The 13,742-nt window shown below is 35.5% G+C and overlaps 1 protein-coding gene across 1 annotated transcript in view; it reads left to right on the top strand.

Moving 5' to 3' along the window:
* The window catches only part of UNC13C (unc-13 homolog C), a 208,279-nt gene that overhangs the window by 96,122 nt on the left and 98,415 nt on the right, over nt 1-13,742 (top strand). The window contains exons 13-17 of the mRNA XM_053462529.1: nt 461-624; nt 6,787-6,937; nt 9,092-9,160; nt 10,461-10,550; nt 12,649-12,777. Coding sequence (XP_053318504.1) covers nt 461-624; nt 6,787-6,937; nt 9,092-9,160; nt 10,461-10,550; nt 12,649-12,777 — 603 coding nt within the window. The remainder of the gene's footprint in view (nt 1-460; nt 625-6,786; nt 6,938-9,091; nt 9,161-10,460; nt 10,551-12,648; nt 12,778-13,742) is intronic.

Here is a 13,742-nt window from a genome sequence, read left to right as displayed (position 1 = left end):
ATCGTTTCATTAGAATTTGGATAAGACTTTCGGATTTTAAGTGATAATATACAACCTGCTATTTTGTTTAGCCCCTTTCATTTAAAACCTGCTCCCAGATAAATGTGAAATTAAGATGTTTAGTTGTTGTGTACATTTCTGTTGGATGAAGGCCGTGACATACTTGCAGCCCGTATTATTTAAGTAAGCTCAGCTTTTGCCAGATGTTTGTTATCATGAGAGTGTCTCCAATTTTGTCTTTTGAACTCATGAGCACACAGGTTTCTTGTGAAGTTTGGTAGTGGAGTTTAAGTCCTTTAAAGAAAAGCTTTTATGTGTCTAGCCACCTGTAGGCTTTCACTCTGAGTAGTTAATTGTATCCCTGCTGCTTAAAAGACACTTTTAAAAACTTCATGTGCAGAAACAGCACTGTTCTGAGTCTCGAATTCCCTGACAATTCTGAATGATAATTTCCCCACAGAACTTATTCCACTACCTGACAGAAGTGCAGAATAACGGCATTGTTAAGATCCCTGAAGTGAAAGGCGAAGAAGCTTGGAAGGTTTACTTTGATGACGCTGCGCAGGAAATAGTGGATGAATTTGCAATGCGCTACGGAATTGAGTCTATTTATCAAGCTATGACGTGAGTATATAACCACTAATAATAAAAAGAAAATGAGCTAGTATACTGTTCAAAGACTAAAAAGGAAAGAAAAGGAACAAGCAATGTACAGCCTGTTCTAAACATGAATTTGTTATTGGCGGCATCAATAGGCAATGTAATTCCTGGGTATTTTATGACATTTTATCTGTAGGGATAAACCACTGTGTTATTTCAGTGCTTATCAATATTTCATATATGTTACGTGCTTATGATAAATGTATACCTTATGGTCCTCGGTGGGTTTGATTGAAGAAACAGCTTATTGAAGGTAAGTTGGGCTACATTTAGACAATTTAAACTCTTAGAGAAAACTATGCATTATGTACAACCAGTGGATAGTTATTTCTCTGATATTTTTCATCTTACCATAGCTTGTAGCATAGTCCGTAAACTCTATAGTATCTCAGACAGAGGGATCGTCACAGCAACCCCTTCGATTTTCCCAAGACTCCCATTTGGACTTGGCCCTCTTCATGTACAGACCCAATGCGTGTATACGCTTTGCATGTATTCTATCCCTTCCCCCACCATCTTGAATGTCTCTTGTACCTACTTATTCCTCCCTCCGTGTCTGTTTTATTTTTAGAATAATACATCTGTTGTCATTTTATAAATACAAATCATTAATTAAACAATGGCTGAACTTAATCTCAAAAAATATAAATACTTCTAGGAAGGCCATGAAAAAACATTTTTATGGCAGGTAGAATAAATGGCTCGTATTTTATGTTATACATCCACTTAATATTTTACATCTGTATATATAGTTAGCCCTCTACTGGGCTGTAAAAAATATGATTGAGGTACACCATTTCAAAACTATCACTATAGCAACCAATCTACAGAATGATCTATTCAGCAGTTAATTGCTATGGTGATAGGACCCCTTTAATCTCTGCACCACAATCACTTTTTATACAAATACAGTGGGAATCGTTACACATTTAATGACATTATGATTTGTATAATTATGCTTTAATTTCTAAATGAAATAAAAACGAGTTTAAAGGATTATGATGATCTCTGATCAGGTGAAAAAGTGAAATCCACACAGAAGTAAATTTAACGATCCAAACACAACAAATTCCATGTTGTGTGCAAAACACTTCTTTAATTTAAATTATTAAATAAACTCATTGTCTCTTTAAATGTCTCTAAACCTAATTCCATTGTTTTTTTATTTTTATGTTTAACCAAATCCTTAGGGCTGATGTATACAAAAGTGGTTCCGGTGCAAAATCTTAAAAGTGGTGTAATCACCATAGCAACCTATGGAATAAATCCTATCCACATGATGATTTAATTGGTTATTTTTTTTTTTACATAACCCTCGATGTTTCCAGTTTTAAATGAATATCTGAAAATAAATGCAATAAAGTTTTATGTTTTATAATAAATTAACTAATAATTTAATATAAAGAGGTAACATGTATTATATGTATAGATTAATCCAGTTTGATTTGTAAGAAGTTAACGATTGTATCCTCTGTTTTTTGTTGAAGCTTAGCAACATTGTTAACTTACTGTACTTTTATTTGGAAAGGCTGGCATGTTTCCTAATTAATTCAGACGTGATTCCGTATTATATTTATGGTTAGTGGCAGCACAGTTTCTGTATCTTCCAGCAAGGTCAAAGTAATGCAACTTTATTTTTTTGTGCGCTGCAAGACAATATACACATATATTTACATAGACCTACACGTCTTTTTTTATATAATATGTTTTTATTGAAAAGTTTTGATTAAAGAATTTTTTTTTTTCCATGTATTGTATGTATAGACCTATACTTCTATGTTGTGATTCTATTTATTGCAGGCAACAAAGTATAGGTTGATATATTGATCAAAACATATAAGACAGTAAACTGTGTGTTATCTGCATTATGTGCTTGGACTTTTAGCTGTAAAGGTCTTTTGTATGGATATATAATAGTCCAAGTTGTAACTGCTTATAATACCCCTAAATGATCTATATATAGATATATAAAATAATATAGCTCCCACATGGGGTTGCAAGGTAGGTATCCCAATTTGGTGAGTGGGTAGTCAACCCCCTTCTCGCTACACTCCCCAACAGAGGTGTCCCAATTTGGACCATTGAAATGTTAGATGGTATGGGTATAGGTAGTGTTTACATTTTACTAAGCATTTGCCTAGAGCGACATGTTTTTTAGAGGCACCTGTGAATCAAAGTGGTTTGGCTTGAGGATAGCTCTATTTACACCTGCCTATGCTTTAACAATTTCTGATCCTGCTGTACCCACTTTCTATTCTTCTCCTAACAAAACAACAACAAAAGCCATATTGTGATACACTATTTTAAAAAAAACAACATATGTTGTGTGAAAGGCTCTGCCATGGACAATAAGCAAAAAATATGGTGCCCGCCTATTAAGACAGCTAGCAAAATACTTCTCTTTATCATGTGTTATTGAATACATAATACAAATTTTGAAAATACAAAATTTAACTATGTATATAAATATAGCTTAAAATATAGCTAAGTATTTAACTTTGATTACATTGTACGTGAAAGAACAGTTCTTCTGCATTAAGTAAACATGACTCCTCATGTGTTAGTTGAAGCATTCACCTTTGCCTAAAGCAATCAAACCATGATTATGGCCATTAACAGCCCGCAGTGAAGCTGCTTGATAAAGTTAAAGGCACTTCAGCATAATCAAGTACTCTTGACATCTTGCATCATCCACTAATCTGTTTACACTGATGAAACTCTGCTATAAAATCCGGGTTTGATGCTAATGGTGTTTATCGAAATGACAAATTATGAATGGTGTTATATTTTGGCCGCATATCTGATCTTGTTTATTACAGGAATCACCTAAAATACAATGTTTACAAATCTGTATTAATCACATAAACAAAGCACACCCTTGACAATAGTAGTGGTGGTTGTCCCATAAAAGGAAAGGATCCAAGGGTAGGTTTCCTTTAAATGGTCCGAGACTGTAATACAAAAGCCAATAGAATGTATGTCTGAGGCTGCCATGATGTAACTCAAGGACCAGAGACCTAGTAATTTAGGCTTTCACTGCATCTTTGGTGCTGTACATTAATTTGATAATATGCATATCTCAAAGCAGTGTCATACTTGAAATGTTGCTTAAAGAACAACACCAGCCTTACTCTTAAGTAAAATGCATTTTGGGGTCCATTTTGTATGATTCATTTCACAGCATATATAATTTGCTGTACGAATTCCTAAATTGTTGGAATTAGAAAATTAGAGTTATGTCTCATTTAACTCCTCCCCAGTTGCCTCTGCTTAAAGTAGGAAGCATATCTCAGTATGCTTCCTGCACATGCTCAGTAAAAGAAAAAAAAGAAAAACACAACTAAATACTTACTTGGGTGTTAGTAAATGTAATTGTGTTTAAGTCTCATGGTGATGATAATCCTAAATGTATATAATGATTTGACAAGGGATTTTCAGACAATTTATGCCAGCAAGGTTTTGAAACAATGATGTCTATGTCTGAAAATTACACAATGCGAATACCACCTTCTCCCTATAAGCATTCAGAAATAATTTTTTTTTTTACAAATTCTAGAAAAATGATATTGCCCCTACTTTGCTTCTTGTACGTGTGAGTATTAAAAGATTCAGTTGCTTGGGACTCCAGAGAATATGAGAACATTCATCAAATGAAAATGCTGTAGAAATACATGATTACACCACTACCGATGTTGTTAGTGGACTTTTATCAAAAGACAGCATTTCAATTAGCTGTGGTGCAAAGAGGCAGGTTATTTCTATAGAAATGCAACATCACCTTTCAGATATGAGTCAATGCATTATCACTGCACATACCCTGGAATTGTACCTATTCATTTTGGTAGCTATAATTATACAGATGATAATATAGTGTGTATTATGCACTATTAGGAGAAGTTAGTAACGCCATTCAGCAACACATCCAGTGACTATTTAAGCACTGGCAATGGTGCTGGCTCTGCCTGATGCTTAAAGAAGAAAGGGTAGGCTAAGGGTCTTGTAGCCTCATAACAGAATGAATAAGCTCAGTGAAAGAGGAGATGTAGGCATTTAGCAAATATAGTCTAATATTTATTCAGGATGCATAGTATTGGATAAAGGGCAAAAACATCCAAGGGATATCCTCCCAGTATGGGAATGTTAAAGTGAAACATTGAAACATGTCAGCAGGAAACATGAATTCACTGTATTCCTCCCAGAACTAACAACTCAAACTAAATTATGATCGGTAAATGTAAGCCAGAAACAAAGTAACAATAACACTGCAGTAAATGTACAATAGTGTGTGTACATGTGAATATGAAAAATACTATAAGGAGAAACCTGATAATATTAACTATTTGAAGGAGGTATAGAAAAACATTCCACTGTTTCAATATTAATAGGAAGTGTATAGACAAGAAAATATATTTGACCTGTAACCCTATAATCCTCTGGGGCATTGTCATTCCTGGGAACGTCCTAGGGTAGAGTAGCTAAAGATCTGCCTCTTATTAGAGAGTATCTTTGAGAAGGAACAGGGCTAGGTGTCTGTGGGAACTGGGCTCACTCCAGACAGCCTGTGGTGTGTGCCATCCGTGTGTACGTGTTGGTGTGGAGAGTGCCATACAGTCAGGGAGCAGGACATGCATGGTCAAAAGAAACCACCAGGTTGCAGACCTGGCTGAAAATCAAATCTGTACATTGTAATATTTTGGTTCTCATTGAATTTAGGATGCATAAATGAAAGGGCCAACCATGAGCAGTTTCTTTCTGCTGAAAAGGCAGACTGTTTAATACATGGTAAAGAGCATAAGTTTTGCCTAATATTAACCGTAACGTAACTCCTTTTTTTATACATGCATATTGTTTAATACATATTGTATTTATATTTTGCTTGTAAAGATGAAGCTAGCTAAAACAAAAGATGAAAAAATATTCCCTAAACCGTCATATAACTTTACCTTGCTGCTTTCTAAATTACTTGTGTGTATGTGGCTTCCCTCCTTGGATCAAAGGATGTCATTTGTATCCTTCGTTCTCCTATATGGTAGGCTACGTTTACTCGCTCTAACACCCACATAGTTACTCTATCACTCTATCACTATACACCTATACATACACACACTCCACTCTATCCTGGATTCGAACAGAGGACATCATGGATTGTAGGCCAGGACCTTAACCATTACACTATACAATCAAATGATGATCCTTTCATTCATACTCCAATGCAGTCCTGTAGTTACCTTGCCTCCCAATCAAACACACTAAATAAATTGTCATCATTGACATTTTGCTTTCTTTTTTATTGGTAAAAAAAAGAGAGATCACTACTCCCAGGAAAACCCAGGTGCTCGGTAGTACAGTAGTGCTAAAAGCACATTTGGTGATCTACAGCAAACAAGTTGTTTAGAGCCAGAGTCCAAAGAGAATGGACCCCAAGATCTCGCTCAACAAGAAAATTGTTCCAGTAATGTCCATCTTACCCACCTAAAACATAACTCCTGCCCTCGGTCCATCACCCTAGCTCACCTTGCGTCCAAGTGATGTAGCGTCAATAGACACAGAGGTAGCAGGTTGTTTCCCAATGCAAACAATAGTAAAAACAGAATACTTTTACCTTAGTTGTTTTATTTGGTGGCAGTAAGACATAAAGCTTTGTGAGAAACTGAGCCATAGATTATAGCGGCAACAAATTAGCCTATTCTGTTCGAGTGTTTTTCTTCCTGAAAAATCTTTCAAGTGGAACTGCCAGCCTTAAATATCAGATTTATTGATGTTTTGAAGGCAACAAAATAAAATAAGTAAGATTGATGCATTTTATCACAGAAATCGCTATTACCTTTATATAAAAATAATGTCAAATATAGCCATTTATAAAGTTATTACGGTTGGAACGTAGCGTTCAATGATTTATCATGGGGCTTGGTCTTCGATGTATAGATTGAATTGTGTTCTCATTAAAATGGACCACTCTAGTTTATGAATGGCAAATGTACCGATTGCAGACTTATATTCCAGTTTACACTCTGATTACCTTGATAATCACCAACATTCTATGTATGGTAAATACATCGATTTGCTAGTTGATACTTGTGACTGTAATTCTTCTCACGTTAAATGATAACAATGTTTTTACTTTAGGCACTTTTCCTGTCTGTCTTCTAAATATATGTGCCCTGGTGTTCCTGCTGTCATGAGTACATTGCTGGCAAATATTAACGCCTTCTACGCTCACACCACTGTCTCAACGAACGTATCTGCATCGGACCGGTTTGCTGCAACCAATTTTGGCGTGAGTTCTCTTCTGTCTTTATTTTTTATTATCTCTGCTGCTTATTTATAATATTAGAAATTTGTTTTTTTATAGTTTTAAAAGGTATGAGTTGTTATTTATGCCTTACATTTTTTTTACGTGCTGGCTGAACCAGATTTGTAGCCTTATGCACAAATACTATAGATGCCCCATTAAAAAAAGATTAGTAGTTATGGCATAGGATCGAAAGCTGTTTTGCTATATATATATATAATATGGTATAGGCTGAAATTCCCAGACTGGTTTGGAAAAAGCATGCCTAGTGCCTGTTAGTCTACTTTGTTAACAATGTACTCCCTTAATGGGTGGTTGTGTGTATCCAACATGTTTGGCCCTCACCTGTGATTTTTTTGGTCACTGGTCTTAAAATTCAAGGAACGATTTTCCTCAGCTCTCAGGCAAAATATAGGAGATTATCACCATGTTTTGGGATTTAATCAGTAAAACTGTTTCTAGATTTAAACAGTGATGAGATAAGCATGTGGCCATCCTGAATCCATGACAAGACCAAAGACTGACTAAGTTCTGAGTTTCTACATCAGCAAAAATTTGCAGACTAGATGGGTTGAATGGTTCTTATCTGCTGTTAAAGTCTAAATTTTTACATTTCTAGGTGTGCTGTGGTTGGTTAAACATTTGAGCTCACTAAGTTAGCTATGTATCGTAAAAGGTTTGCCCTGCAGAATCCCTATTTAAGTTGTCATTCAAGTAACCTTATAGATTCCCCTGTGCATTATACAGCGTCAGTTTGACCCTGCTTTCTGGAGGAAATTGCCAGGGGACACCTGAACTAACACATAGTTATGTCAATAAATTCAATTATTTTCTTATTTGTATCAGAAAATCCAAGATAGCAAGCAATCTGAAACTGAAAATATTTGAAACCACCCTTAACTGTCTGAGTGTCAGATTGCAAGAGCTATGTGCTGGTTTCTGTCAATCACATTCTGGCATTCAGTGGTTTAAGATGCAGTACATATAATATGTAACATATTCATTGTATACTGAATGCATCACAGCTGTTTTACAACAATAATGTCGTGAACATCGCAACAAGAATACATTTTAAATGGTGGAGATGTTACTATAACAGCTGTCTAAAAGTTCTAAAATCATTATCCGCTGCAAAAGATATCTGGGAAATATTTTTTCACGCTGTATCTGTCCTCTGGCTATTCAGTTTCCTTTCTCAGCTATTTTTTTTTTGTATTATTCATTTAGTGATTACCATCTTCTTTGCTAACAGAGACAACAAACCCATCCAAAAATTTATCTATTGGTATTCTCTGCAACAGTCTGTAAAAAAAGACCCCCTCAAATTCTAAAGGGATATATATATAGTATGGTATTTCTGTTTTAGAGTTCATCATTTTGGTATTATGCATTATAATTTTGCATCTTGTGTAAAGACGTGGTCTTTATTGTCCTTCTTATAAAGGCTTACTTATATCCCAGTAGCATTTACTGTGGTGGAGGCAAGAGAAACAAACAATTGTGGGGATCAGTTATATTATTAGTACACTATATGGACAAAAGTATGTGGACACCTGACCATTACACCAACAGGGCCTTTTATGACATTGTATTCTGAATAAATAGACATTAATATGTAGTTAATCCCCACTTTGCAGCTATAACAGCTTCCACTCTTCTGGGAAGGATTTCCACAAAACTTTGGAATGTTTCTGTCCAGATTTTTACCAATTCATCTAGTAGAGCATTTGTGAGGTCAGGCACTGACGTTAGACGAGAAGGCCTGGCTCACAATTTCTGTTTCTGTTCATCCCAAAGGTGTTGAGGTCTGGGCTCTGTGCGGGCCAGTCAAGTTCTCCCACACCAAACTCATCCAACCATGTCTTTATGGACCTTTCTTTGTGCACTGTGACACAGTCATGCTGGAATAGAAAAGGGACTTCCCCAAATGTTTCCTGCAAAGTTGGAAGCATTCCATTGTCCAAAATGTCTTGATATGCTGAAGGGAACATACTAAGTCATTTTGGACAATGTTATGCTTCCAACTTTGTGGGTGGAAGAACAATGTTGTGTGTATATATATATATATATATATATATATATATATATATATATATATATATATCTTATACAAATGCATTTTCTTTTGTTTTGGTACAGAGGGAAAAGTTTATTAGGCTGTTGGATCAGTTGCACAACTCCCTGAGGATCGACCTTTCAAAATACAGAGTAAGTGCAGCAAATCTTTATTATGCCTGGAACATTTGGGCTGAATGCTTCTACCAGAGTTAAACTTATCACAAATAATTAAATAGATTCCAATGGTACAAACAGTGATATGTTTTATGATTGTGAATATGAGCCAATATAACTTTGTTTTATCCCACATTGCAGTCTGTAGCAGGTCTGCTACTCAGTTGAGGGTGTTACCTTTAATGTGAAATCACCAAAAAAGATGTAGAGTCACGTAAGCTTTGATGAGAGGCAACAATGTATTGAATACTGTTCATATATTGTTTAAGTAGAACCAATGCAAGCAATCCATACGTTATGAAACAGAAGTCATTCCAGGAAATATGATGCAATATGTATAGTGGGACGTTAAGCATCTTAAAAACACACACATATTAATACAGAAAGAAAATACTTGAGCTCTTCAAAATAATAACTTGTCATGCATGAAAAAATGCCCTTGGTAATGTGACATATCATAAAGAAGCTTGTGATGTATTGTGTTATAGAAAGAGAATGATTTTGAAATACTTAACATTCTGCAGAGTGATCCTAAGTATGCAATAGACAATACAAAACAAAATACATTTAAGTGCATCTAAAATGATATAATCATTCTGTAGTATCATTGATACTGTTCTTTATAACTGTTATTATATATTATGACTTAGTAATGAATTCAGCTGATATATCAAACAATAGATATATCCCACTCACTTAATGGTTTGGCTTTTTGCTCTTGCACTATATAGGTCCTATTTTTTATACCAAAGTATCCTGTTCCACCAACAGCAGCATCATAATTCTTCCCAGTCAGTCCCACCACTGATACATAAATCCCTCAAATATCCTTATATCTTACATTCATCTTATATATATCCTATCATGGCCCCCATTAACTCACCTCTCTTGTTTTCTAATCCACTTCTTCTAAGTGTACACATAGTCCACTTTATTTGGGCTATTGTAGCAGAAGACCACACAAGGTATCATGTCTGTCTAATAAGGTATACCTAATAAAGGAGCAAACGTTCTTCTTAATGGCAATATACCATTATTTCTGTCCCTCTCAACTTAGCTAGAACTCTAACTAAAGTTCATAGTTAAATGTACTTTATGCTCTAGATTGCCTTATCTACCAGATGACAACTTCTAAAATCAAATCCATTGTAAATGTATCAAATCTATGACATTTTTATTTTTAAGTACATCGTTTTTATGGGCTTTTTAATAAACATTTTAATGATACCAAGAGAAATGCCTCAGTTTATAACTTAATGTATGTTTTCTTTAACAGGATAACTTTACGGCTAGTAATCCTGAAAGGCTCCAAGACCTAAAGTCAACTGTGGATCTGCTAACAAGCATCACCTTTTTTCGCATGAAGGTATTTCCTGCTTCTTTGATGCATAATAAATTAGAAAATTAGTAGATGTTTCAGATACTTAGTGCCATTTTAGAAATGGGTAGCTGGCACGTTGCAAAATCATACCACTTTATTTGTTTTTTTCCGTGCAGCACATGACTGTACAATAGTAGGACATGTATTTTTTTAAAAAAAATATTAAACTTTGAATTCAGTAGCAGCAGATATTTTACTTTAGTGAAGCATTACATACTACAATACCATACAACTAAAACATGTTATAATCATATAGCAGAAACAGTACTCAATGTGTATAATACATTTTAACAAAGGGTATGTAATCTGTTACATCCGATCCTTTCTGAAACCACTCATCAACATCTGTTATAGTCTTATACAGTAGTGCACAACCCCAGGTCTTGAAGGCCTCAATCCGGCCCCATTTTTTTTAGATCAGGCATCTCAACTAAAAATCCATAAAAAGACTTGTATTAAGACAAGGATATACAGAACTTCCAGCTAGTTTAAGGCCATAGAAACCTGAAGTGTTCAGCATGTGTTGCCATCAGGCCAGCTAGTAATGACAATCCTAATTGGTACTTGTGAAACAACTGATGTGCTCAACAACTAAGATTTAACTCATTCAGGTCAGTGGTATATACATTAAAACAAAACAGCACCATAAAACAATGCTAAAATAAAATAAACAGCAATAAAGTAAATAACTCAAATCTTATCACTAAATATTTTTTTAGAAAGTGGTGGGTACAGAATTCCCTCTTGGTACAAGAGAAATCAGGCTCCTCTGGACATTTCTAAAAGATCAGTACAATGATCAGTTTGTTTTTTGTGTAATGTACTTGCATGGCTACATACACAAAGAACCAGGTGGTTTGCAAGCAGCCGTTTTTTGTCAATTATGATGTAATAGGGATGTTCTTAAGATTAGCTTAATCTCTAAGAGATCAGAAAATTATTTGTCTAGTATTGTTGAACAATTAAACCAATATACTTTTTTGCCAGATCTATTCTAACATTACCTATATGTACTGTATCTCATAAGATTAACAGAACATGGGTAATTTATAGCTGGCTTTGGACTGCCCATTAGGAAGATATGTCAGTCGGGCTCGCATATGCTTATAAACAAGTGCTAGTGACAGCTGGAAAGATCTATCCTTGCATTGTGACCAATCTATGTTGTACACATGTGCTACACGAATTAAATAATGTTGCGCAACGTTGATTACCTTGTTTTTTGCAGAATCTATATATGATTACCAAATTAATTATTCATTAGTGATTTTCAGCATGATCACACTCACTTTATTGTAGAACTAGCCAGGCATAGGTTGAAACGACAAGCCATTGTTTACTTACATACCCTGTCCGTCTATCGCAGTGCCCAATATGTATCAGTCCTGTAACATACATGTTACGTTTCAGCTTATGTTATAACTTGAGGAAAATAAGTGGATGCAATAGAAACTTTTCTCAGAGGAGAAAAGATACTATAATTTAAACCTGGAGGGTCAGACGTTTAGATGTAATACAAACAATTTTTATTTTACTAAGAGGGTGGACGAGGATGGAACAGCTTCCCATTTAAAGTGGTATAGGTTAATACAGAGAAAGAATTTAAAAATGACCAAGTGGTGATTAAGTGAGTCTCTACATCAGGAAAAATCGGCAGACTAGATAGGACAAATGGCTTTTATATGTCATTAAATTCTGTGTTTCTGTCTTGTTGGAAATGACTGTAAGTGGGGGGCGAAGTCACACTCATCATTAATAATAAAGGTTACGTGGTTCTACCTTTAGACCAGTTGCAGCAACAGGTAATTTTATGGGGTGTTCGTTATAGAAGCATTTTTATTTTAGTAATGAAGACAGCTGCGTGCTTCTCAGAATAACAAACATGTTCATATTACATTTTACAAACAAAATTAATACAAATGAGTTTGTGCCATAAAATTATATGAGCTTTCCTAAATTAGAAGGTGTGTGGGAGTATTGATGTTTAATTCAGATTCCAGTAGGCTGACAGTCATAGAAAATATTCAGAACACGGGAAGTTCTTTCGGTTATTTCAAAATGTTTCTTGTTCTTTTAACATCAGGTTCTTGAACTCCAGAGTCCACCAAGAGCAAGCATGGTGGTGAAGGACTGTGTGCGGGCTTGTTTAGACTCTACATACAAGTATATATTTGTCAACTGCCATGACCTTTACTCACAGCTATTAGATCAGGTAAGCTCTCCTATAAGATCTGTATTTAATATGAAATTGCATCATTTTATAATAAATAAAAGGAGATTTTTTTAAAATGCCTGGCTATCCTGTTACTGAGTGTACAATGCACACATGCACTTGTTCTGCTACCTGGTGCCACAGTAACTGGGGTTCCCAGCAGGGTCATATAACACACATTACATGACCCTGCAGTGGAACTACAGCAGCAGCTTGTAGACAGTTCAAGAGGCAGGAAGACTTGTGCAAGGTAAGCGGGTGGAAGAGAGATATGGAAAATAAGGGTTGTGAGATGGGTAGAGTTGAGGGAAAATAAAGGGTGTCAGAGGGAAAGCTGAGAGAGGGAGAAGAATAGCTGTGAGAGTAGATATCTGAGGGGGAGAACTCTGAGAGGGAGCAAAAGAGAGAGGTCGTGTGTGTGTATATGTATGTATAAATGTATGGTGTGTTCATGTGTGAAATGAGTGTGTATGTCATCATATACAGTATGTGCATATTAGTCTATGATGTTAGCATGAGCGTGTGGTTCATAAATCCTGGGAAAGTGGAAGAGAGGGGGAGAGTGTGTGTGCGTATATGTGGAAATGTTTGAGTCTGTGTGCATGGTAGTGTGAGGTGTTATTGTGTGTGTATGTTAGTGCATGGTGTTAGTGTGTCTGGGTGTGCAACTAAGGTTATAAATATGTAGAGTGGGCATATTTCACTGGCCCCCTTCCAGCTGCACAGGAGACTGCAGAGACAGGGACTCCTGGGTACTCCTGCAGGCTACCCATGATGCAAGTGGCACTGCTTTTATGCAAGGGTAGAAGCTGCAAGCATGCATGTTGAAAAGCAGCAGGGAAAAGGTATATAGGGCAAAATATTAATATATATTTATAAAATTATATTGTTTTAATATGTGCTATTACTTGCATATATAAAGTGGTTGGCATTGAAGAAAAAAAACTGTGGTTTCATGCGGTTGC

The sequence above is a fragment of the Spea bombifrons genome, chromosome 4 (genome assembly GCF_027358695.1).
Source record: "Spea bombifrons isolate aSpeBom1 chromosome 4, aSpeBom1.2.pri, whole genome shotgun sequence".
Classification (NCBI taxonomy): Eukaryota; Metazoa; Chordata; class Amphibia; order Anura; family Pelobatidae; genus Spea; species Spea bombifrons.
Note: the sequence above shows the minus strand (reverse complement) of the source record. Positions and strands in the feature narration are given on the sequence as shown.